Source organism: Cheilinus undulatus, linkage group 14 (assembly GCF_018320785.1).
Source record: "Cheilinus undulatus linkage group 14, ASM1832078v1, whole genome shotgun sequence".
Taxonomy (NCBI): domain Eukaryota; kingdom Metazoa; phylum Chordata; class Actinopteri; order Labriformes; family Labridae; genus Cheilinus; species Cheilinus undulatus.
The window spans coordinates 37,162,155-37,186,896 of NC_054878.1; the positions used below are offsets into that span (position 1 = coordinate 37,162,155).

General features: G+C 44.1%; 1 protein-coding gene across 1 annotated transcript in view; it reads left to right on the top strand.

The window, feature by feature from the left end:
- Positions 1–302: 302 nt before the first annotated feature.
- LOC121521032 (adhesion G-protein coupled receptor G5-like) overlaps positions 303–24,742 on the top strand; it is a 39,754-nt gene continuing 15,314 nt past the window's right edge. The window contains exons 1-7 of the mRNA XM_041804739.1: positions 303–362; positions 471–519; positions 3,002–3,136; positions 15,625–15,669; positions 15,746–15,889; positions 23,661–23,693; positions 23,775–23,855. Of these exons, the coding sequence (XP_041660673.1) occupies positions 474–519; positions 3,002–3,136; positions 15,625–15,669; positions 15,746–15,889; positions 23,661–23,693; positions 23,775–23,855 (484 nt within the window). The 5' untranslated portion in view covers positions 303–362; positions 471–473. The remainder of the gene's footprint in view (positions 363–470; positions 520–3,001; positions 3,137–15,624; positions 15,670–15,745; positions 15,890–23,660; positions 23,694–23,774; positions 23,856–24,742) is intronic.

The window sequence follows — 24,742 nt, forward strand, 5'->3', positions numbered from 1 at the left end:
ATAGTGGCTCATCATGATCCTAGTCTGAAAAATAACCATCCTCCTCATCCTTTTCTCTTTTACATACTGGTCTCTCCAAACAAAGATGGTGTTGTTTTGCTGTATGGCAGCATCAACTCTGTCTCACGATCACTGACATGTTAATCCTGGGTTACAGTCAGTTTACTTCTTATTTTGCATAGCGAACAGAAGATTTCTATTTTATGGAATTTTGAGGAACCATGAATTTGCAAAACAAAATTTGTCCAGGGAGCAGCTATGCAAAACTGTACTGGACAACATTTTACATCAGACCTGGAGGACCAGGAGCAGCTGCTTCATGCCTCTGCTCAGAGCTTTGACTACAATTCAACCAGGGAGAGGTAAGGATGGAAATCTTTGTGTTATTTTTGGCTCATAATACCTTTAAGAAAATGTGTTAAAAGAAAAACTGTTGCTGCATCCTGACTGAGACTTCATGTCATCAACAGATCATGCACTGGGTGGCTTTGGTTTTCTATGTGTTGCTTCTGTGGATCCGTAAGTAGACCCATCTTCATGTAAAACTTTATCATGGCTTCTTTAGACAGAATATCAAGCTCAAGATACAAAGAGACCCGTACTGTATAAAAGATTACAGTGACATTTTTTGGACCAACTGGTCTACCCTCTCTGTTTCTGAGCTGGGTCTTCATCAGCTTCAGTGTTTTACATTTTGGGGGGCAGGGGCTCAAATGAGAAAAAGGGAACTTCTCTTCATAAAAAAAATGTAAAAAAAAAAGTGAAATACATTAGTTCACCTCTGACTTAACAATCACCAATATTTTTTAATAACCTCACATTTAGTTGATGAATGCTCAACAGATTTCTACAAAACAAATCTGATCACACAAGGTGTCTTCTTTAGTATTCACTGGGTTTATCACAAGAGTAAGCAAGAACACAATAAGCTCTGACACCATGTGCATGTTTTCTATGCATCTAGTCTCTACTAAATATTTAGAATAACTGACTGCAGCTATCAGGGAGAGGGGCAGGGTGAAGTAAGAGTTTTCAAAAAAAAAACCACTAATAATTGGTTTATTTTTGCACAAGAAAATAAATTCTTTGAATTATTTTGGTGTAACTGAAATTTTAAAAAAGTACTTCAAAATAAACATTATCTTCACGCTAAACTAAATAGACCATCCTCTACATAAATAAGCAATCCAGCCAACCCTCCAAACTGCTATTAGACCAATGATTAGTTGCAACAATAAGGCTTCGTGCATCTGCACTCCTCTACTGCTTACTTTGTTAATTTTACTGGAGAAAACAGCAAAAACACTGAAAATCACTGCAAAAAAATATAAATATTGACAAAATGGAAATGGCATTTTGCTGCAGACATTAAAATGTAAATGATTTGAGCTTCTATAGCCAAACAACATAATACAGAATTTCCTTATATTAATGATCCATTATTGTTATCGTTATTATTATCATTATTTCTATCGTTATTACTATTCCCTCTCCAAACAATCACACTAATTGATGGTAACATGATCTTAGTTTTAGTGAACCTTTCACGTTTAAAGGAGGTCTAGCTGTCTGTCAGGTATTCACTATTAAATATCTAGAAGAATTAATAGTTTTTAGACGAGGACCCTACAGTCAGAATGACGCAGCAGCTGTTTCAGACAGGACTCCACAGGTTAAAACATTGTGTTTTCATGTTCTGGTCAATTTAGAGATTTTGGTTTATTTTGCATCTATGTCTTCTTTCACTCTTAAAGAAAGAAAACTTATAAAAATGCACATAGATGGTGTTTATTTTACTGTGCTCTGTCTGTATCTGTAGATTTCCCCTGAATTCCCCAAACAAGCTCCTCTACATATTTAAAGATTTCAGGGTAAAATGCTGTCTTGTTATTAACAGGGGGAGTTCAATGGTGATATGATTTAGTTTATTTGTTATCCTTTTCATCTGCAATGCCTTGGCAAATGTATGCAAATGAGCGCATTTTAACCCTTGTGCCCTCCTCCAATTTACTACCCACTTTACACCTACAAACAGGCAAAAATGTACACGTACAGAAAAATTGCCATTAAATCAGCATACATCAATATTTTTTTCCACTTTTTTTTCATAAATCTCTTTAACAACTTCAGACCTGCTTAAAACTACCAAACATTCAATTATTTTCAAGATTTTGACCCTTTATATGCCACTTTGATTATTTTAAATTTTTCAATTTTTTCTGCAAAAAACACAAAAAGTGAATTATTTTTCATGAAATTAATAGTAGAAAGATGGGGCTTTGGTGTTGATGAGAGTCTTGGATGGGTCAAAGACTAGCAACAAAATTTATCCTCTAAGTAGACAAAAAATGTTTAAAAACCATCTCTGGTACCCTCTAAGTAGACCAAAGGTGACAAAGTGCCCTCTATGGTGCACTCCTACAAAACTGGACAACGTCCACTTTATGGTTGCCTTTAAGTAGACCATTTTTTAAAGCTCTCTGGTACCCTCAGAGTGGACCAAAGTTGACAAAGTGTCCCTATTCAGTGGACACAATTTGACATGATGATGATGATGAGATCTTTTAAGAAAAAGCCCCAAAAAAACAACCTTTTGCAGTATTAAGTTGTGACTTTTCCTGCATTTTTAAAAATCTGATCATTGTAACTTGAATTATGTTGAATTATATGAAATATTGTGTTTATGACTGACAGAACATTTCTCCAATCATATGTGAGTTTGTGTTATTTGTAGAAATGTTCATTATGTGAGCACAAGGCCAAGAAAGCCAGCATCACTTGTTAAAAACAAAGTGCAGTGTTTTCCCATCATCGTGAAGGTCTTGTGATCAAGCATTACACAGTGTACCTCAGAACGACAAGTTATGCACGACTGTTTGTGCAAGAGCTTATACTGCAACTTAGAATGACGAGTCAACAACATGATTCAGAAGTGATTCCAACACAATTTTTCCAAAAATGACTTTTTTAAAACTTTTATTTTTCTATGATTCCTGTGTAGCTCCAGGAGAAAATTCCTGCAAGAAGGATAAAGCATGCTGGAAACCCCGAGACTTTCTGGGGGACAAAATGGAACATTTAGTGGTGGCTGACAACTTCAACAGTGCCATCACAACGAAGCACTACTTGAACAACGGTGAGGCAAATTAAAATACATGTTTTAAACACGAAAAATGTTGATTCATCATGAGGCTTAATTAGGGGCTCGGGGCAACGACAGGAGCCACTCTCTTCTCCACATCAAAGCTATGGGAAGAGAGTGTGGCAGTGGAAGAAGCGGAAGAGCAATCTTCCGGACAAAATTTCACCGCGCTTCTCCTCCTAGGGCTTTGAGAAAACCCCTGCAAATTATACATCAAAACGTGTGGTTTGTTTCCGATCGGTGTGCTATGACTTTTCTAAGAGATTCGTGAATTTTTGGCAAAGATATTCGCAAAAAAATGTGAAAAAAGTCCCATAAGAAATGAATGGGGAGAGGGACGAAGAAATGACAGAATAGGGTTTTTCACCACCTCTACTGCTTCGCCATACTTTCACCTACACAGATCATCCAAACTTTAAAATGCAAGTATTTTTGTCCTGTCTTTAGAAATGTCTTTGGTATGATGACGGGGTTTACGGTTTTCAATAGGCGAGTCTTCAAAACTGGTGTTTTTTTGTTGTTTATGTGGAAAAAAGACCAGCAGAAGGAGCTGAATTTCTGGTTTCGTCTGTACGCCGTCTTTTCTTTCTGGTCGCCATTTGTTTGTGACATCAGAACCCCTAACGGACAGTGTTTATAGATGTTAAGATGGTTTGGTCCGTTTGAGCCAAGAGGAAGCCAAACCAAAGGACAGTGCAGCAATGTTGCAATGAGCCCCATGAAAGAAAAGGTAAAAAGTAGAGAGATAGTAGAGGTAGAGAGCTGTGGCGTATCATATTGCTAAAGACATGGTGCCAGAGTTTTTAGTTGTAGTGGGAACACTGTAACCTGCATCCTTGAAGGCTGATTCTGTTGACAGGCTGGTATTCCGACCACAGAATCCATAAGCGTTTCTAGCCCATTTTGGGGGTTGCTGAAGCACCCCTAAATTAAATCCCAGCACCCCTAAATTTGAGAGATTAAAAAAAAATTTTTAAACTGGATTTGCCATGACTAGAACAAATAAATAAATGAAATGAAATGAAATGAAACTGTATTTCCTTTTGTAACAAGCCAGACAAGTGTAAAAACCATACAGTACTTGGTTGAAACATAATATTTTAACAGCAAAATACAGCAGCAACCCCTTCCCTCCCCCACCCACGCCTCAGAAATGGTCTGATCCACCCATCCCTCCTACCTCTCCCTGACTCGCGATCTGAGCACTCTATCTGCACAGAGCAATGCGCTGCCTCCAGTGTTATGAAGTAGTTTACTAAGTACCTGGCTTAAACCAGGATATGTGGCACATTTCTTTACTTCTACCACTCAATACCAACATATTATTATGATTACCAGTCCTCATTTTTGCTGCATTTAATCGTAGGTAACTGTTTACGTTGTTAGTTAGGAGTTAGCTGACGTTTTTTTTCTAGCTAGGAAACGTTACAGGTGGTCAGACAGTACCACTGTCCTCTGAATTGGAATGAGAGAAGCTAGCTGTGTTGTGTCACGTGCATGTGTTAATATTGAAGCCAAGGTGCTACTGACTAGCTAACTGACTGGATACCCATTAACATTATAACTCCTATTATCTAGGATCAATGTTTCAGTTTATATCTCTTCTTAGATATAAAACACATTGTTTATTTGCCTTTTGGTTGACAGTACAAAGAGAGAAAGAGGAGCAGAGAGAGGAGTTTATATATATTAGTATTTTTATTAGTTTTTTTTAATATTTATAACAATAATAATAATAATATCTTGAATTTATATAGCGCCTTTCAAGAAACCCAAGGACGCTTTACAGGAACTCTGTGATGTTTGTGTGTGGGTTGAACTCAGGTGCGGAGACGGAAGCAGTTTTAACAGTTTATTTGTGAGGATAAGTGCACCAGGGAAGGGGATTCCAAGAGTCCAGGAGGGAGTGAGGGAGTGCTGGAGCTGGCTGTGGTGAATTGAGCAGGAGGCACTGGAAAAAAGGAGGAGAGGCACGTTAGCGACAATATAGACAATATGCAAGCACTAGAGATCACTGGAATCATCCAAAAAGCACAAAGAACTTCTCTGAAGGATCATGAGAAGGAGCCTGGAGACGACGTTTACCGTGAGGTAATGTAGACAAGACTCAGGCGCTGTAGAGAGCTGCAGCCAGTCTTAAATAGCAGGTGTGATTAGAGGATTCGCTGCAGGTGTGCCTCTCCACAGCACCAGGGGGGCAGGGTGAACGCCTCAGGAGAAACAGAGTCAAGTTAGCAGCCAGCAACCAGCTCCGGAAACCGGAAGTACCACAAAGTAAAATATTCAATACAAAATAAACACCACAGTACCCCCCTCTCAACGGACGCCTCCTGGCGTCCTGCCAGGCTTGTCCGGGTGCGCCTTGTAGAAATCCCGAAGAAGGTTGTCGTCTAAAATTAGTTTTCTGGAAATCCAGGAGCGCTCCTCCGGGCCGTACCCCTCCCAATCTACCAGAAACTGGTAACCCCGGCCTCGAGGTCTAACGTCCAGGATCTTGGAAAGCGGTGAAGGCGGGATGGTCATCGATGATCCGGGGAGGAGGGGCGACGGTAGGAGGGCTCAGATCACTGGAGGAGACCGGCTTGAGTAGTGACACATGAAAGGTGGGATGGATCTTCATGGATTCAGGAAGTTTGAGCTGTACTGCCGAGGGGTTGATGATTTTGGTGATCTCAAAGGTCCAACGTAGCGGGGTCAATTTTTGGATTCTGTCTCGAGGGTAGGTCTCTGGAGGAGAGCCAGACCTTCTGGCCAGGGAGATATTCGGGGCAGGAGTGCGGTGGCGTCAGCCAGTCTTTTATTGCGCTCAGCCGTGCGCGAGTGCTGCCTTGGCTGTCCGCCACACCTCTCGCGCTGGAGATGGTGCTGCACGGAAGGGACGGAGACCGAGATCTCCTGTTCAGGAAACAGGGGTTGATACCGAGGCAACACATGAGCGGAGACATGCCGGTAGCAGCGCAGGTGAGAGAGTTGTGGGCATATTCAATCCAGGGGAGGTGAGAGCTCCAGGTAGAGGGATGATGGGCAGCAACACAACGTAAGGCCGCCTCCAGACTCTGATTGGCCCTTTCAGTCTGGCCGTTGCTCTGTGGGTGGTACCCAGAGGATAGGCTGACTGTGGCCCCCAGCTCCTTGCAGAACTCTTTCCATACACGTGATACAAACTGGGGTCCGCGGTCCGACACGAGGTCGCTAGGAATTCCATGGATACGGAAGACATGGAGGACCAACAGGTGAGCCGTCTCCAAGGCAGAGGGGAGCTTGGGGAGAGGGACGTAATGGACGCCTTTGGAGAACCGGTCCACTATAGTCAGGATGACTGTGTTTCCCTCAGAAGGTGGGAGACCGGTGACGAAGTCCAAGGCTATGTGCGACCAGGGACGACCAGGAGTGGACAGGGGACGCAGAAGGCCAGCAGGGGGTTGATGAGAGGATTTTCCTCTGGCACAGGTGGAGCAAGCAGCCACGAATTCACGGGTGTCTCTGGTCATGCCCGGCCACCAGAAACTCTGCTGTAGGAACCCGAGGGTCCTCTGGAAACCGGGGTGGCAGGTGAGTTTTGATGCGTGAGCCCACTGGAGCACTGGAGAGCGAGCTGAGTCCGGGGCGAAGAGGCGGTCTGGGGTCCAGTTCGGGTCGGTTGGGCTTTCTGGGCGTCTTTGACTGCCTGGATGATGTCCCATGTGGCAGCACCGACGATACAGGAGGGGAAGAATCAGGTCGGCTCAACACTCTCACGAGAAGGGGAGTCCAAAGCGAGAAAGGGCATCAGGTTTAGTGTTTCTGGAGCCTGGCCTGTAGGAGAGGGTGAAGTGGAAAGCGACTGAGAAAAAGAGCCCACCGGGCTTGGCGGGAGTTGAGTCTGCGCGCCGTGCGCGAATGGCGAGTTCTTGTGGTCAGTCAAATGATGAAGAGGCTGTCGCGTGCCCTCCAGCCAGTGCCTCCATTCTTGTAGTGCCCACACCACAGCCAAGCCAGCAGCTCTCGGTTTCCCAGTCGTAATTGCTCTCTGGGACAAGCGAGAGAAGAAGGCACAAGGGTGAAGCTTCTTAGTGCAAGGTCTCTTTGTGACAGAACAGCCCCGGCTCCGGTCTCCGAGGCGTCCACCTCCACCACGAATTGGAGGGAGGAGTCAGGGTGCTTGAGGACGGGAGCTGACGTGAACAGAGTCTTGAGCCTGGTGAATGCCTCAGCAGCCTCAGGTGACCACCGGTAGGGGGAACTAGGGGAGGTGAGCCTAGTGAGGGGAGCAGCCACCCTACTGTAATCTCTAATGAACCTTCTATAAAAGTTTGCGAAGCCTAGAAATCGCTGGAGTTCCTTACGGTTACCTGGGACGGGCCAATCAGTGACTGCTCTGATCTTAGCAGGATCGGGTTGTAATTGGCCCTGGGCAATGATAAAACCTAGAAAACTGACTGATGGGGTGTGAAACTCACATTTCTCGGGTTTGACATAAAGTCTGTTCTCTAGTAGCCTCTGGAGGACTAAACGAACATGTTGCTGGTGTTCCTGGAGTGACCTGGAGATAAGTATATCGTCAAGATATACGAACACGAAGCGATTGAGCATGTCCCTGAGCACATCATTAATGAGGGCCTGAAAAACTGCGGGGGCGTTAGTGAGACCAAAAGGCATGACCTGGTATTCGAAGTGGCCAATAGGGGTCTTAAAGGCTGTTTTCCATTCGTCTCCCTCTTTAACTCTGATGAGGTGATAGGCATTTCTTAAATCTAGCTTGGAGAAGACCTGGGCTGAACAGAGAGGCTCGAAAGAGGGGTCAATGAGGGGAAGTGAGTATTTGTTTTTTACAGTGATGTCATTAAGTCCTCTGAAATCGATACAGGGGCGGAGTGTGGAGTCTTTCTTTTTGACGAAAAAGAAACCAGCTCCTAGAGGAGACGAGGAGGGACGGATGAGACCTGTGGCTAAAGAATCATGAATGTAAGTCTCCATGGCCGCCCTCTCCGGGGCGGAGAGGTTGTACAGGCGACTACTGGGCAGGGACGCGCCAGGGAGCAAATCGATCGCACAGTCATAGGGACGGTGAGGAGGGAGAGAGACAGCTAGGTCCTTGCTGAAGACCGGGGCTAAATCATGGTATTCCTGAGGGACATTGGATAAATCAGGAGGAGTGGGAGTGACGGAAGGACGACTGACCGGTGGATTGGCTGAACGCAAGCAGTGAGAGTGGCAGTGTACGCTCCAATTGGTTATGGTAGTGGTTTTCCAATTGATCTGAGGATTATGTAATTGGAGCCAGGGGAGACCTAAAACAACGGGAGCGTGAGGGGACGGAATAACAAACAGCTGAATTTTTTCACTGTGATTACCCGAGATAATGAGGGTTATGGGGGCTGTCCGGTGAGTAACCTTAGCAAGCAACCTGCCGTCTAAGGCAGTGACGTTCTTAGGAGTCGGTAAGGGTTCAAGGGGGAGTTGGAGCTGTTGAGCTAACGTGTCCTGAATAAAGTTGTCGTCAGCTCCGGAGTCAACAAGCGCACTAATGGGCACGGAATCGCGCCCCCAGAGGACACTAGAGGGAACGGCTATGCGCAGGGGAGGGCTAGAGGAGGAAGAGGTCTGGCTCACCCGAGTGCCCTCGTTCACGGGTGAGCCCTGTCTTTTGGCGTCTGGGGACAAGTAGCGAGAAAGTGACCTGTCTGACCACAGTAGATACACAGTCTAAGGTTAAAGCGTCTTTGGCGCTCACTGGGGGTTAGTCGGGTGCGGCCTAACTGCATGGGTTCATCAACAGGAGTGGGGGAAAAGTCACGGGAAGACCTAGTGTGTTCAGGAGACTGAAGAGCAGACTGACCAGAGGGGGGAGCTACGGGACGGGAGCTGGAGGGCCTTTGCTGACTCCTCTCTGCGTCTTTCTCTCAAACGGTTGTCAATGCGAATGGCTAGTGAAATTAAACCCTCAAGGGAGTCAGGTTCATCCCGGGAAGCGAGTTCATCCTTAAGCTCACTAGAAAGACTCTTAAGAAAAACCCCTTTGAGCTCGGTCTCCCCCCACCCGCTCTCAGAGGCTACAATACGAAAATCAATGGAGAAATCAGTTACTGATTGGTTACCTTGGTAGAGGGAAAATAAACGCTGGCTGCTTCTTGGCCCTGGAGGGGATGATCAAAAATCCGACATAGTTCACTAGAAAATAACGAGTAAGAAGCTAACACTGGGGATTCTCTCTCCCAAACAGAAGTGGCCCAGCGGGAGGCTTTCCCACGTAACAAATTAATTACAAAAGCTATCTTGGCCCTGTCCGTGGGGTAACTCAGGGGCTGCTGGTCAAACACAAGGGAACATCTTAACAAAAACCCACTAGCGCTACCTATTTCTCCTGAGAAGAAATCAGGGTGAGGTACATGAGGCTCTCTATAGTGGGGGAGGGGAGGAGAAGGTGAGGGATCTACTGAGGGTGGCTGAACACTGACAGGTGGAGGCTCAGGAGTGGGGTGGTGAGGCTGAGTGGCTGAGAGTAACTGCTCGGATATGGTGGAGACCTGGGTGTTGAGAGTCTGAAGAGATTGCATGATACCTTTTAACATGGACTCGTGATGTCCTAGGCGTTGTCCTTGGTGGGTGATGGCTGTTTTGAGGGTGTCCGATTCCGCTGAGTCCATTTCTGGCCTGAGTCTTCTGTGATGTTTGTGTGTGGGTTGAACTCAGGTGCGGAGACGGAAGCAGTTTTAACAGTTTATTTGTGAGGATAAGTGCACCAGGGAAGGGGATTCCAAGAGTCCAGGAGGGAGTGAGGGAGTGCTGGAGCTGGCTGTGGTGAATTGAGCAGGAGGCACTGGAAAAAAGGAGGAGAGGCACGTTAGCGACAATATAGACAATATGCAAGCACTAGAGATCACTGGAATCATCCAAAAAGCACAAAGAACTTCTCTGAAGGATCACGAGAAGGAGCCTGGAGACGACGTTTACCGTGAGGTAATGTAGACAAGACTCAGGCGCTGTAGAGAGCTGCAGCCAGTCTTAAATAGCAGGTGAGATTAGAGGATTCGCTGCAGGTGTGCCTCTCCACAGCACCAGGGGGGCAGGGTGAACGCCTCAGGAGAAACAGAGTCAAGTTAGCAGCCAGCAACCAGCTCCGGAAACCGGAAGTACCACAAGGTAAAATATTCAATACAAAATAAACACCACAAACACATATACATGGACAAACTATGTGAGGGGTAGGATGAGTGTAAGGGGTGGTTTAGTGAAGACTGTAGGCTGTGGTGAACAGGTGGTGCTTGAGACGTTTTTTGAAAATGTCCAGAGATGGAGCGCTACGAATGTCTGCAGGAAGAGTGTTCCAGAGGGTGGGAGCTGCAGCACTGAAGGCTCTGTCTCCATAGGTTCGGAGTTTGGTTTTGGGCATGGAAAGTAGGCCGGTGTCTGAAGATCGAAGGTTGCGGGATGGTGTGTATGGATGGAGGAGATCAGAAAGGTACTGGGGAGCCAGAGCATGGAGAGATTTGTATGTGAGGAGGAGGACTTTGTAGTTGATACGGGACTTGATAGGGAGCCAGTGGAGGTGGATGAGGGTCGGAGTGATGTGTTGCCAGGGTCTAGTGCGGGTGAGAACTCTAGCTGCAGAGTTTTGGACGTACTGAAGCCTGTCCAGGGTTTTGCTGTAATTTTTCATCTAGTTGAATATAATCTGTTTGTGTATGATTGTCAGTCCAAAGATGTAAAAGTGAAAAAGCGGAAGAAGAGACAAGAGTGCAAGATCAGGAAGAAACATGTAAGAAAACAAACAGAGAATAGTGGCACGCAAAACAGCAACTTTTAAGCTGACAAAGAAAAACATTCCTTTCACAATATAATTTTACGTATAGACAAACATTGAAAGAGTCAATTTCTGTTAATGTGTTTTACATGTTACGCATTGCATTTCAAATAAAAGTCAAAAAAATAAGTCCAAGGTCCAATTTTGGTACTCACTATAGGGGGCTGGTTCCAGGAACATGCATACTGTTAATGTGTATGTTTAGGAGCTGCTGTATCAAATTAAGTTGTCTTCCCCCAGAAATTAGGGTTACGATATGTTTATTTTATGATTCCAATCCATTTGTCAGGTAAGGCAGGCAGGCAAAATCCAAAAACAAAAGGAGGACCCAAATTGCAGATAAACTCAAAGAAACTGATTTAATAAAACAAACAAAAGAACTTACTTAAACTAATCCACAAAACCAAAAGTCCATGAAACAAAACAAAATCTACAGGAGCACGAGGAAAGCACAAGGATTAACATGAGGAGTACAGGTACAGAAGACATCTGACGAACCGACACAGACACATAGAGACACAGAGCTTATATACACAGGGAGTGATTAACAACGGAGGACAGGTGTGGACAATCAGACAGGTGAAACTGGTGAAGGTAATCAACAAGGAGGGAAACTGAAGCAGGAAGCAAAACTAGAATCACACACAAGGGAAGGCAAACTACAAAATAAAACAGGAAACATGGAACACAACACAAGAAGCACACTAGGACTAGGACTAGAACTAAACACTAGAAGCTGAACAAAGGAAACAGGAGGATACAAAGAATCAAACACAAAAAGGGAAACTCAAACACAGGGAGGAAGACTGAACATGAAACACAGGGGCTGGATCCCAAGTCGCTTATAGATCGGTCTCAGATCCTACGGATTCGCTCGAACCGGAAGTAGTTTCCGATCCGCCATCTTGACGGCTGTGCCAAAGCCCTTACAGGGTTTTAAGACTCAAGCCATAAGACTGAGGACTGAGATTTGAAGACCGATGAGCAAAGACACATCAGAGCAGGCTCCCCGGAACTCTTTTTACTCAGAGGCACGGCCCCTTATTGGATACCTCTCTCTGATTGGACGCTGCTACACAGTGGATGTCAGTGAAACTTTACAATACCAGCAGAGATAAATAATGGAGGAGAAATGGAGTTCATAACAGACGATAAACGGACTCAACGGACTCTCAAGAGAATATAAACAGGGGACATTTACAGGGATCAGAAAACCCCTGCATGAAGAGAAACCTGCAGTAAACATAAGAAGTTTTAAAGGCTCAATAAATGATGGGCTGGGATTTAAAATAAGTGTTTGAAATAAGCATTTACAGTGAAATATATAGAATAAATAATAAAATCAATAATAAAGAGTGAATCAGTGGAGTTTAATATTTGATTAGTTTTCTGATTCACCTTCAAACATAAAACATGTTAAAAGCTCATAAAATCTAAAGATTCAGATATAAATCTTCCTTTTCCCACCAGACACCGACATCATTTAGAGGATTTTATTCTACATTCAGTCCATCATAGCCTTAATTTAGTCAAAAGATAGTCGTAGGAAAGTGAGCCATGTTTTGTCCGTCTAATTTAGCCCAATAATAGTCGTTAAAAAATTACAATATTACAGCGACGTCTTTTAGAGTGGTCTTTATAAAGACATCTTTTCAACGACCTGAAATTTACTGCATTTCACCGTTTACTTTTCTATTAAATCTAGACGTTGTTTAGACAGAGTGGAGACGTTTAACGTCTTTACCAACATTTTTTTTCTAAGTGTTATAGTCTATTTAGAAATTTCTGTTTATTAGATCATGAAGAGAATTAAAATCAGACAGCAGCAGTCTGTCTGATTTTAAGAAGAACCACGTTTAAATCATAGCGGTATTGATAAAGTTTCTATCAGTCTGATAGCGTCAGGTTTGATCAACCTTCACACTGAATAATTATGATAATTAATAATTTGGTAATATAGCATTTGCAGGTAGAAAGAGTCCGCATGTTTTTTTATATCAAAAAATAGTTGCAATGATGTTTAAACTTTTCCTCAGTCTCTCCATGAGTCTTTGGTGTGCGGGACTAAGACTCAAGGAAAAGACTCAAGCCTTATAATAAGAGAAGTGAGACGCACCTAGGGAGTAAATCAAAACATGGAATAACTAAACAAGAAGCACAGGAAGTAACTAAACATGAAACACAGGGAATGTAAACCTAAACAAGAAATACAGAGAATACTAAACATGTAACACGAGGAGTAAAACTAGACATGAAACACAAGAGTAACTAAACATAAAACACAGGGAATAAACTAAACATGGAACACAGGGAGTTACTAAACATGGAAATCACAGAACAAGGAAAACACGAGGACTCAAGAACTAAACTTAACTATACTGAATAAACCCAGGAAAAACACTTGAAAACAGAACAGAGATCATGACACCATTCCTCTTTTGCTGTGGCTCAGCATTTAAATAAACTTTATCAGATTTCATTGTTTAGTCACAGACTTTCCCAAAAAGTGCTATGCTTCTCTGTCACAAATGTGGGAATGAAATTGCGTTAAAATGTACAAAACAGTGAAATTTATCTTGCCTGGCCGGGCAGCTCAGCACCCCTAAACCTCTGATCCTAGAATCACCCCTGACAAAATCTGTGAGGCGTTGAGCAGCGGGGCCTGGCCTGCCTAAGTTTTTGTTCTCATATATTTCCTGTTTTGTGCGCTTAACACAGAGAGGCATATTTGTTACATTGCCCATGTCAGTTTACTTTGTTTATTAAAACAAAATATTTGAATGTTCAGGACTCAGGGGCTGTCCACAAGAGAAAGCACCTTTGATAGAAAGAACTACAAAGCTCAGAAAAAGCTACTTTGTCCAATGAAGTAAATGTTATTTGTGTTTTGTATTATCTCTTTTTACATTTTGCTTATTTGCACAGCTATATGTAGTGTTTGGCAGAGAAGAAATTAACTTTATACAACTACTTATTGCTGTACTAACTTTACTTATTACTTTAATAATTTACTTAATTTCTTGATCTAATTTATTTAATTCTTTATTAATTTATATACAGGTAGTTTCTTTTCATGTAATTAATGTACATGTCAACTTATGCAACTGATTCAATCAAAGACAGTATTCAGTTCATGTGGATTTGACTCAAAACTGAATCTGTTTTTATTCCTTCTTTACGGACAAATATATCGAGACATAGCTAAAATATATCGAGATATACATTTTGGTCCATATCGCCCAGCCCTACTGCTCACCCTGTAAGACTGAACTGTATACGGTTATTAAAATTGAGTTGTGTTGACTTCCAATCCAAATCCTAACTACTGAAGCTATTTCAGCTCAGTTAGAGAGGACTGTGTTATGGGTGAAATTTCACTTGCTTATTTTTCTTTATGTTTGGTGAAGACAGACTTACAGGTCTATTTTAAAGTGGCTGATTTAAATGGTGTTCCTTATTTTGATCATCACCTCTTGATAGTGTTTGATTTCCCAGTAGTCTAGAATCAGAGTGGACTGTTAGTTCATGATAAATAAGTCCCTTTTTCTCAGTAAAGACTTTAAACGTTCAGGTACAGTCAAAGGCTCAGGTAACGAGTCGTTTTCAGAAGTGTAAATCAAAATGAATGTTAATGTCTGAGGCAAGATACACGACAGGGCTCACCTGCAAATACTTCTCAGACTTTTATAAACTTCCAGGTCATGTAACCAGACATTGGTAAACTGTACGTGGGCTTCCAGAGATCTAATCTTTCTGAACTGCTCAGCACTTTGACCTCATATGAAGAAGCTAAAAATATCTGGAACTGTTAGAGTAAGCAAGGTGTCTGGGTCATGAAGCAAATCTTCTTTTGGGTATAAATTTCAAGTAACATGGATCTTTTCATCTAGTGTCTCTTTGCATCAGGTATGAGTTTGTCTCTATATGTACCACATTCTTTGAAACTACTTTTTAACATTATTAGAAATGCCAAAATAATGCTTGCAATGCCTGTTATTTAGATAGCCTGGTACAACTGATGGTTTTCCAATATGCCAATTCCAACCCAAACAAATCTCATAATGCACTGTAGAGTGACGTCAGTTGCCAAGCTCATAGTTGTAATGTGCTTCTGTGTCCACAAGATGAAAGTGTCCACGAATGAGGATAAGACATCTAAGTTCAGCAAAATTAGGAATAATGGTGCAGGGAACCCAAGTGTAATGGTCTCCTGACAATCTACCTAACTGTAATTTAGTTGGCATGTGCCCACCCTGGTTTGCACTACAAATAATCCCAGAATGCTTTGTAAGTGGCTTGTAGCATTAAAAAGGAAAGTCATGATTTACAGCTTTTCTCCCCCATTAAGTGAAATTCATCCATGAAACCAAAACGTTCGTTTACTGTTAAGTAAAAAAGCCTCATGGAGTGCCATTTTGGTAAAATTTACATACTGTGTGTTTAAGGCACAAGAAAGCACAGTGATTCAAATGCAAAATAATATGTGACTAACAAACCAATCTCAAACATTTATTTAACTTTCAGGTTAGCTGTGATTAAATAAAACATCTTTTAAAAAATAAAAGTTTGACAACCCTGGCTGGAATACAAACTGTCATTGGAGAAAAGTTTGTTCTTTTACACTCATGCTGTGATATTGGTATTTCTGCATTTATGCAAAAGATTTAAGAGCCTGACAACTGCTTTCTTTATCTCTTAGGAAAAGGCTGCATCATTTTTTTGCAGAAAAATGCTACAAGACGCAGTAAGTACCAGCACATATCTGATCACATGACACTGAATCTTAACATTATTTTTAAGAGTCTTACTGTTTCAATGAGTCAAAGGACCAAGGAGCTGGCCAAGGGAGTGGCCTCAACTAGAGGAAAAGAATGGCATTCTTCTACTGTACATAACAAAATGGCATGTGGACAAGGAACTTACTCTAACCGTCCTGAAAGGAAAGTGCAAAAACTACACGAAAGGTGAGATTATATTACCCTGACTGAGTTTTTACATTTTTCAGTGTTATTGAAATTCTGTTCTATTCTCTCCATCCATACATTATCTGTACTGCTTATATATTCACCTTTCCTCATATGTTATCAAGTACATCAGGTTTATTTATATACTGCAGCACATTCATGCTACTAACATGGACTCACTCTGCTTTAAGTGAAAAAAAGAATAGACATAATGATCTTCATGTGCATCAAAAAAATTAGAATATGATGAAAAAGTTTAGCTATTTTCTCCTGTTATTTAACTAAAAAAGTGAAACTTTATATTTTAGATTTGTCAAACACAAAGTGAATTATTTCAAGACTATTTTGATGATTATGGCTAAGAGGTCACAAAAATCAAAAGTCCACTAACTCAGATTATTAGAGTGTCACTAAACCAATTAAGAAAAGCATTTATGCTACAGAAATGTTGACATTCTAGAAATTATGCTTATTTATGCACTCAATACTTGGGTGGTCTCCGTTTATATGGATTACTGCATCAAAGTGATGTGACATGGAGGCAATCAGTCCGTGGCACTGCTGGGGTGTCATGAAGCCCAGCTTGTCTGTATTGTTGAGTCTGGTGCCTCTCATCTTCCCCAGAGAGTCTATGTGGGGTTCAGGTTGGACCAGTTGGCTGGCCATTCAAACACAGTAACACCATGGTCAGAAAACCGGGTTCTGGTAGTTTTGGCTTCACTGTGGGCAAGGCAGCCCTTAAGGGAGGATAAAGTGGAGAGCTTTGTGGGGCCCAGAATTTGGGCCCCGTGGAGTTCAGCAAAATCATGGTCTACTATAAAGTTAAGCTATGATAACTGTTTTTTATTTTTAACCTAAATAAAACCACACTCAAAGCAACAACGATAGATTTTATTTATGTATGTAGTACAATAAAGCCTTTTAAAAATATAAAGCCCTTTTCTTAAAACAGAATTACTTTTTAATCAATGTGAACAATATGGATAGGAACACTGCAATAAACGATTTGGAAAGTAATGTCAGAATTATTAGGTAAGCTGTGATATGCACAAACACCAGGACACCAGAAAACAAGGCAAAAAATAAAAAATAAAAGGACACAACTATAATGGAAAAATTGCATAATTGCATAATTATAAAAAGAGGCAAACAAGTGGTAAAAGTGGGTTAAAACTGCCAAAAAAGTGACAAACCCTGACCAAAAGTGGCAAAAATGGGGTAAAAGTACCAAAACAAATTTTAACAATGGACTGAAGTGGCAAACATGGGGCAAGAGTGGTAAAAATAAGTGAAAAGCAGCAAAAAAAGGGTTTAATATGTCACAAAAGTGGTAAAAGTGGGCTGAAACCAGCAAAAGAGGCGTAATTGTTGCACAAAAGTGACAAAAATGGGCTAAAAGCAGCAAAACTGGGATAGAAGTTCTAAAAAGAAGCAACATAAATAGGCACGAAGTGCCAAAACAATAGCAAAAATGGAGGAAAAATGGCATAACTGGGCACAACAAAAAAATGGGGTAAAAGTGACAAATTTGAGTTAAAACTGGCAAAAATAGTGACAAACCGGGGTCAAAATGGGTGGAAAGGTGCTCAAAGTGGCCCAGAAGTGGTAAAAATGGCAGAAAATTGACAAAAATGGGTAAAAATGGGATAGAAAGTCCAAAAACAAGTTGCAAAATGGGCATTAAGTGTCAGCAAAATGGCAAAAACTGACAGTGGCATAAAAAGGCAAAACATGGCAAAATGGGCTAAAAGTGACAAAAGAAGAGGCAAATATGAGTTAAAACTGGCAAAAAGAAGTGACAAACCCTTGCCTAAAGTAGAAGAAATGGGTTAAAAGTTCCAAAAATATTTCAAAAATTGACTGAAGTGGCAAAAGTGGGTGAAAAGCAGCAAAAAATGGTTTTAAGTGTCACAAAAGTGGCAAAAAAGTGACAAAATTGGATTAAAAGAGAGATGGATGTGCCGAAAAGAAACAGGAAAAAATGGGACAGATGACAAAAAGAAGTGGCAAACATGGGCCAAAACTGGCAAAGATGGGTGAAAAGCAGCAATAAGTGTTTAAAGTGGCACAAAGGCGGCAAAAGGGTTAGGTTTAGGGAAAGTGGCAGAAAGTGGCAAAACAATGGCAAAAATCGATGATGAAAAGCAGCGTAACGGGTGAGATGTGGCAAAAACTGTTGTGTAGGTGTAATGGTAGGACTCAGGATGCGGAGACGATGGAGCAGATTTAACAGATTTATTGTGCAGGTAAGTGACAAAGGGAGGGGGGATCTCAGGAGTCCAAGGGAAAGTGAGAGTGTGCTGGAGCTGGCTGCGGTGATCAGGGCAGGAGGCACTGGAGAGAAGAGGGAGAGGCACGTTAACAACAAGAAGCAAAATACAAGCACTGGAAATTACTCAAAAAGGTTCTTCAAAAAGAGCACTGGAAACTTCTCTGGGAGATCTCGAGAGAAGGAGCCTGGAGCTGACGTTTACCGTAAAGTAAGGTTGGCAAGACTCAGGCGCTGAAGAGAGCTGCAGCAGGTCCTAAATAGTGATCCTCGATGAGTGATTCGCTGCAGGTGTGCGCTCTCCACAGCACCAGGGGGGGAGGGGTGAATGCCTCAGGGAAAGCAAAGAAAGTTAGCAGCCAGAAACAGCCTCCGGAACCGGAAGCTTAACCAAAATAAGATAATAAAGCGACAAAAACACCACAGTACCCCCCTCTCAATGGACGCCTCCTGGCGTCCTACCGGGCTTGTCCGGGTGCTCCCTGTAGAAATCTTGTAACAGGCTGTCGTCCAAAATCAGTCACCTGGAGATCCAGGAATGTTCCTCCGGACCATACCCCTCCCAGTCGACCAGGAATTGGTAACCCTGGCCTCGTGGTCACACATCCAGGATTTTGGAGACAGTAAAGGCAGGGTGGTCATCGATGATCTGGGGGGGTGGAGGGGCGACGGTTGGAGGGCTCAGGTCACTGGTGGATACAGGTTTTAACAAAGACACGTGGAACGTGGGGTGGATCTTCATAGCCTCAGGGAGTTTGAGCTGTACAGCAGAGGGATTTATGATCTTGGTAACCTCGAATGGACCAACGAAGCGCGGGGTCAGTTTTCTGGATTCGGTTTGAAGAGGTAGGTCCTTGGAAGAGAGCCAAACCTTCTGGCCCGGATGGTTTTCGGGGGCGGGCGTACGGTGTGCGTCAGCCAATCTACGATTGCGCTCCGCCGTGCACGAGAGCACAGCCTTGGCTGTCCGCCAAACCTCTCTGACGCATTGAAGATGTTGCTGCACCCAGGGTAGGGACATGGAGACCTCTTGTTCAGGAAACGGGGGGGGGCTGGTAACCAAGGCAACACATGAATGGAGACATGCCAGTAGCAGAGCAGGTGAGGGAGTTGTGAGCATATTCAACCCAGGGTAGGTGAGAGCTCCAAGAGGTGGGGTGATGAGCAGCAACACAACGAAGAGCAGCTTCCAGGCTTTGATTGGCTCTCTCAGTCTGGCCGTTACTCTGTGGGTGGTACCCGGACGACAGGCTGACTGTGGCACCCAGTTCACTGCAGAACTCCTTCCATACACGAGAAACAAACTGTGGTCCGCGGTCCGACACAATGTCACTGGGGAGGCCATGAAGTCTGAAGACATGGAGAACGAGAAGGTGAGCGGTCTCCAGGGCAGAAGGGAGCTTTGGGGAGTGGGGATATAATGGGTACGCCTTGGAAAACCGATCCACTACAGTGAGTATGACAGTGTTCCCATCAGAGGCGGTAGGCGGTAAGCCAGTAACAAATCCAAGGCGATATGGGACCAGGGATGACCAGGAGTGGAAAGGGGGTGCAGCAAGCCAGCTGGGGGTTGATGGGAGGATGTTCCTCGGGCGCAGATGGAGCAAGCCGCCACGAACTCCCGGGTGTCTTTAGTCATGCCAGGCCACCAGAAGCTTTGCTGGAGGAAACTGAGGGTTCTCTGAAAACCTGGATGACATGTGAGTTTGGAAGCGTGGGCCCACTGGAGCACTGGAGAGCGAACCGAGTCTGGGCGTAAGGCGCCCGGGGAGGTGTACCAGGGATCGGCTGGAGTCTCTGGGCATCCTTCACTGGTCTGCGTCTGTATGGCGTCCAAACAGGTGGCAGCTCCAACGATGCAGGACGGGGAAGGATGATCGGGTTCGCGGTCTTCACGAGAGGAGAGTCCACACGAGAAAGGGCGTCAGGTTTCGTGTTCCGAGATCCTGGTCTGTAGGAGAGGGTGAAGTGAAAGCGGCTGAGGAATAGGGCCCACCGAGCCTGACGAGGGTTCAGCCTGCGCGCCGTGCACAGGTAGGCGAGGTTCTTATGGTCCGTCCAAATGATGAAAGGGTGTTGCGTGCCCTCCCGCCAGTGCCTCCACTCCTGTAATGCCCACACCACAGGCAGCAACTCTCTATTTCCAACGTCATAATTTCTCTCAGAAGGGGACAACTGGCGAGAGAAGAAGGCACACGGATGAAGCTTTTGGGTCTTAGGGTCTCTTTGAGAAAGTACCGCCCCAGCTCCGGTCTCAGAGGCGTCCACCTCAACCACGAACTGGAGGGATGAGTCAGGGTGTTTAAGGATGGGGGCTGAGGTGAACAGAGTCTTAAGGCGGGAGAAAGCCTCAGCAGCTTCAGGGGACCACCGATAGGGGGAGCTGGAGGAGGTGAGCCTAGTGAGAGGAGCAGCCACTCTACTATAGTCCCTAATGAATCTCCTATAAAAGTTAGCAAACCCTAGGAATTGCTGGAGTTCTTTACGGTTGCTAGGAATGGGCCACTCTGTCACAGCCCTGATCTTGGCTGGGTCAGGCTGTAACTGGCCTTGGGCGATGATAAACCCTAGGAAACTCACTGAAGGGGTGTGAAACTCACACTTCTCAGGCTTGACATATAACTTGTTCTCTAGCAGTCTCTGGAGTACAAGCCTGACATGTTGCTGATGCTCCTGGAGTGAACGAGAGAAGATCAGTATATCGTCCAGATAGACAAACAAGAACCGATTTAACATGTCTCTGAGCACATCATTAATGAGAGCCTGAAAGACTGTGGGGGCGTTAGTGAGGCCAAATGGCATGACCAGGTATTCAAAGTGGCCGATAGGTGTCTTAAAGGCTGTCTTCCATTCGTCCCCCTCCCTAATCCTGATGAGGTGGTAAGCGTTTCTCAAATCTAACTTAGAAAACACCTTGGCTGAACACAGAGGCTCAAAAGAGGGATCGATCAAAGGAGAGAGGATACTTTATTCTTAATGGTGATGTCATTAAGGCCTCTGAAGTCGATACAGGGGCGCAGAGTGGAGTCCTTCTTTTAACAAAGAAGAATCCAGCCCTAGTGGGGAAGAGGAGGGGCGAATGCGACCTCAAGCCAGGGAATCATGAATGAACGTATACATGGCCGATTACTCAGCGCCGGAGAGGTACTAGACGCGACTGCTAGGCAGGGATGCACCGGGGAGTAAATCAATCGCACAGTCGTAAGGACGATGCGGGGGAAGAGAGACGGCTAACTCCTTGCTAAAGATCTGTGCTAAGTCATGGTACTCGGGGGGAACATTGGACAGATTGGGGGGAGCAGGAGTGACAGGGGAGCGACTAACTGAGGGGATAGCAGACCGGAGGCAGTGGGAGTGACAATGGACGCTCCAGTTGGTAATGGTAGCGGTTTTCCAATTGATCTGAGGGTTATGTAACTGAAGCCAGGGGAGACCTAACACAATGGGAGCATGAGGAGAAGGGATAACAAAAAGTTGGATACTCTCACGGTGATTACCAGAAATAATGAGGGTTATCGGAACAGTCCGGTGAGTAACTCTGGCAATGAGTCGGCCGTCTAAGGCGGTGACGTTCTTGGGAGCAGACAGGGGTTCTAGGGGGAGTTGGAGCTGTTGAACTAGGCTGTCCTGAATGAAATTATCATCTGCTCCTGAATCAACTAGTGCTTGTATGGGGACGGAATCGCGCCCCCAAAGGACACTCGAGGGAACAGCTATGCGCAGGGGAGGGCTAGAGGAAGAGGAGGTCTGGCTCACACGAGTGCCCTCGGTCACAGAGTGAGCCTTCTCTTTAACAGTCTGGGGACAATTGGCAAGAAAATGGCCAGCTTGACCACAATAAATGCATAATCTAAGATTAAAACGCCTTTGGCGTTCACTAGGGGTTAACCTGGCTCTTCCTAACTGCATGGACTCGTCTTCAGGGTAGTGGAAAACTCACTGGGAGGTCTCAGTCTTACAGGAGAGGGAGAAGTGGCGTGACCAGAAGGGGTGCTACAGGACGGGCCTGAATGACCTGTGCTGACTCCTCTCCTCTGCCTTTCCCTCAAGCGATTGTCAATGCGAATGGCTAAAGATATAAGACCCTCGAGGGAGTCAGGCTCATCCCGAGAGGCTAGTTCGTCTTTAAGTTCTTCTGAAAGGCTTCTCAAAAACACACCCTTAAGTTCCACCTCCCCCCACCCGCTCTCTGAAGCAACAATACGAAAATCAATAGAAAATCTGCCACAGACTTAGAACCCTGGAAGAGGAAAATAAGCGTTGAGCTGATTCTTGGCCCTGAAGGGGATGGTCAAAGATGCGACATAATTCACTAGAAAAGTCAGAATAAGAGGCTAACACTGGGGATTCACTATGCCATACTGCCGTGGCCCAGCGGGAGGCTTGACCACGTAACAAATTTATCACAAAGCAATCTTAGCTCTGTCAGTGGGGTAACTCAAGGGTTGCTGGTCAAACACTAGGGAACAACGTAACAAAAAACCTCTAGCGCTACCAATCTCTCCTGAAAAGAAATCTGGGTGAGGGACTTGAGGCTCTCTAAAGTGGGGGAGGGGAGGTGAAGGTGAAGGATCTACTGAGGGTGGCTGATTGTTAACAGGTGGAGGCTCTGGTGAAGGGTGGTGAGGCTGAGTGGCTGAGAGTAACTGTTCTGAGATATTGGAGACCTGGGAGTTGAGGGTTTGTAGAGATTGCATGATACCTTTGAGAATGGATTCGTGCTGGCCGAGACGTTGTCCTTGGTGAGTGATTGCTGTTTTGAGGGTGTCCGAGTCCGCTGAGTCCATTTCTGGCCTGAGTCTTCTGTTGTGTAGGTGTAATGGTAGGACTCAGGATGCGGAGACGATGGAGCAGATTTAACAGATTTATTGTGCAGGTAAGTGACAAAGGGAGGGGGGATCTCAGGAGTCCAAGGGAAAGTGAGAGTGTGCTGGAGCTGGCTGCGGTGATCAGGGCAGGAGGCACTGGAGAGAAGAGGGAGAGGCACGTTAACAACAAGAAGCAAAATACAAGCACTGGAAATTACTCAAAAAGGTTCTTCAAAAAGAGCACTGGAAACTTCTCTGGGAGATCTCGAGAGAAGGAGCCTGGAGCTGACGTTTACCGTAAAGTAAGGTTGGCAAGACTCAGGCGCTGAAGAGAGCTGCAGCAGGTCCTAAATAGTGATCCTCGATGAGTGATTCGCTGCAGGTGTGCGCTCTCCACAGCACCAGGGGGGGAGGGGTGAATGCCTCAGGGAAAGCAAAGAAAGTTAGCAGCCAGAAACAGCCTCCGGAACCGGAAGCTAACCAAAATAAGATAATAAAACGACAAAAAACACCACAAAAACTTGGTTTAACATGGTGCTAACATAGTAAAAAAGTGATTAAAATGTGAACTATGTCTGTTTGCTTGTTTTGTATGTGTTTTGGGTGTAGATAAAGCTTTACTTAAGACATAAAAATAAATGTCATGAACATTATTGTTTTGAATTTACTGGCTATAAATTTCTTTATGATCCAGATGAATGCCCCCCTCCTAACCCAATACACACAGGTAAGCCCTCTTTAGCCCTCTTCATCAGTTAAAGTTTGTATTATAACTGAAATTATACCAAACACTGATTTCCATCAACAGAATCCTGCCAGATTACATGTTTGCAGACAGGTACAGTTTGTGATCAGGCATCTTTTAACGAGAGCTTCTGCAGAGAAAAAAGTAAGTGTCCTCCAGGTGAGCAAAAAATGCATGTATGCTCACTGACAACTTTATTAGGCACACCTGTTCAACTGCTCATTAACACAAATACCAGGACCTGAAACATTTTGGGGCCTGTTTGTTCCCTTTAAAACGGTGGCACATTAGTAAGGAACATGCATTTGTGGGATGAGCAGTAGAGCTGGCTTCCTGTACAGAAATAAATCAAATTTTCCATTGTCTTGTAGGAAGAGAATAGTTGAAGCTGTGCTCTTGTCAGTTTTTGATTATGGAGGTGTCATTTATCGGCAACTTCAACGCTCAGGCCCTTAGACACGGTCTATCACCCCACCCTTAGATTTATAACTGGTGATGGATACAGCACTCATCATTGTGTCCATATGAGAAGGTCGGTTGGCCATCCCTTGAAAATAGGCCGATAGACATTGGTTTTAATACATTCTTAAGGCCCTCGTTGCAAAACCACCACCTTACATCTTACGTTTGTTGAAGTGGAGTTCAAGCACTCACATGACCCACTCTCCTGATTGATTAGTTCTTAAAGTTCCTCGAGCTTCACTGAACTTGGTGAAACTGCATTTTTCTTTAAGGCCCCAAGCTCATGGAACACTTTTCAACAAACCCTAAAGATTGAAGACTACTCTTCGTTTCTAGTCACTTTGTTTCCAGTTGGTGTTGATGTTGGTTTTGAGGCGTTCATCTAAACTTTATGCTTCATGTTCACGATTGTTCCCATGGCCGTGTTTGTTGTGCTTCCTCATTTTGGTCAGCTTGCTTCCTGATTGGCTATTGTTCAACCTAGGGCTGGGCAATTAATTGAAAATTAGATTAAATCGTGATATGGCCAGCTGCAATTTTTAGATCACAGAAGTTGCAGTATTTCTTTA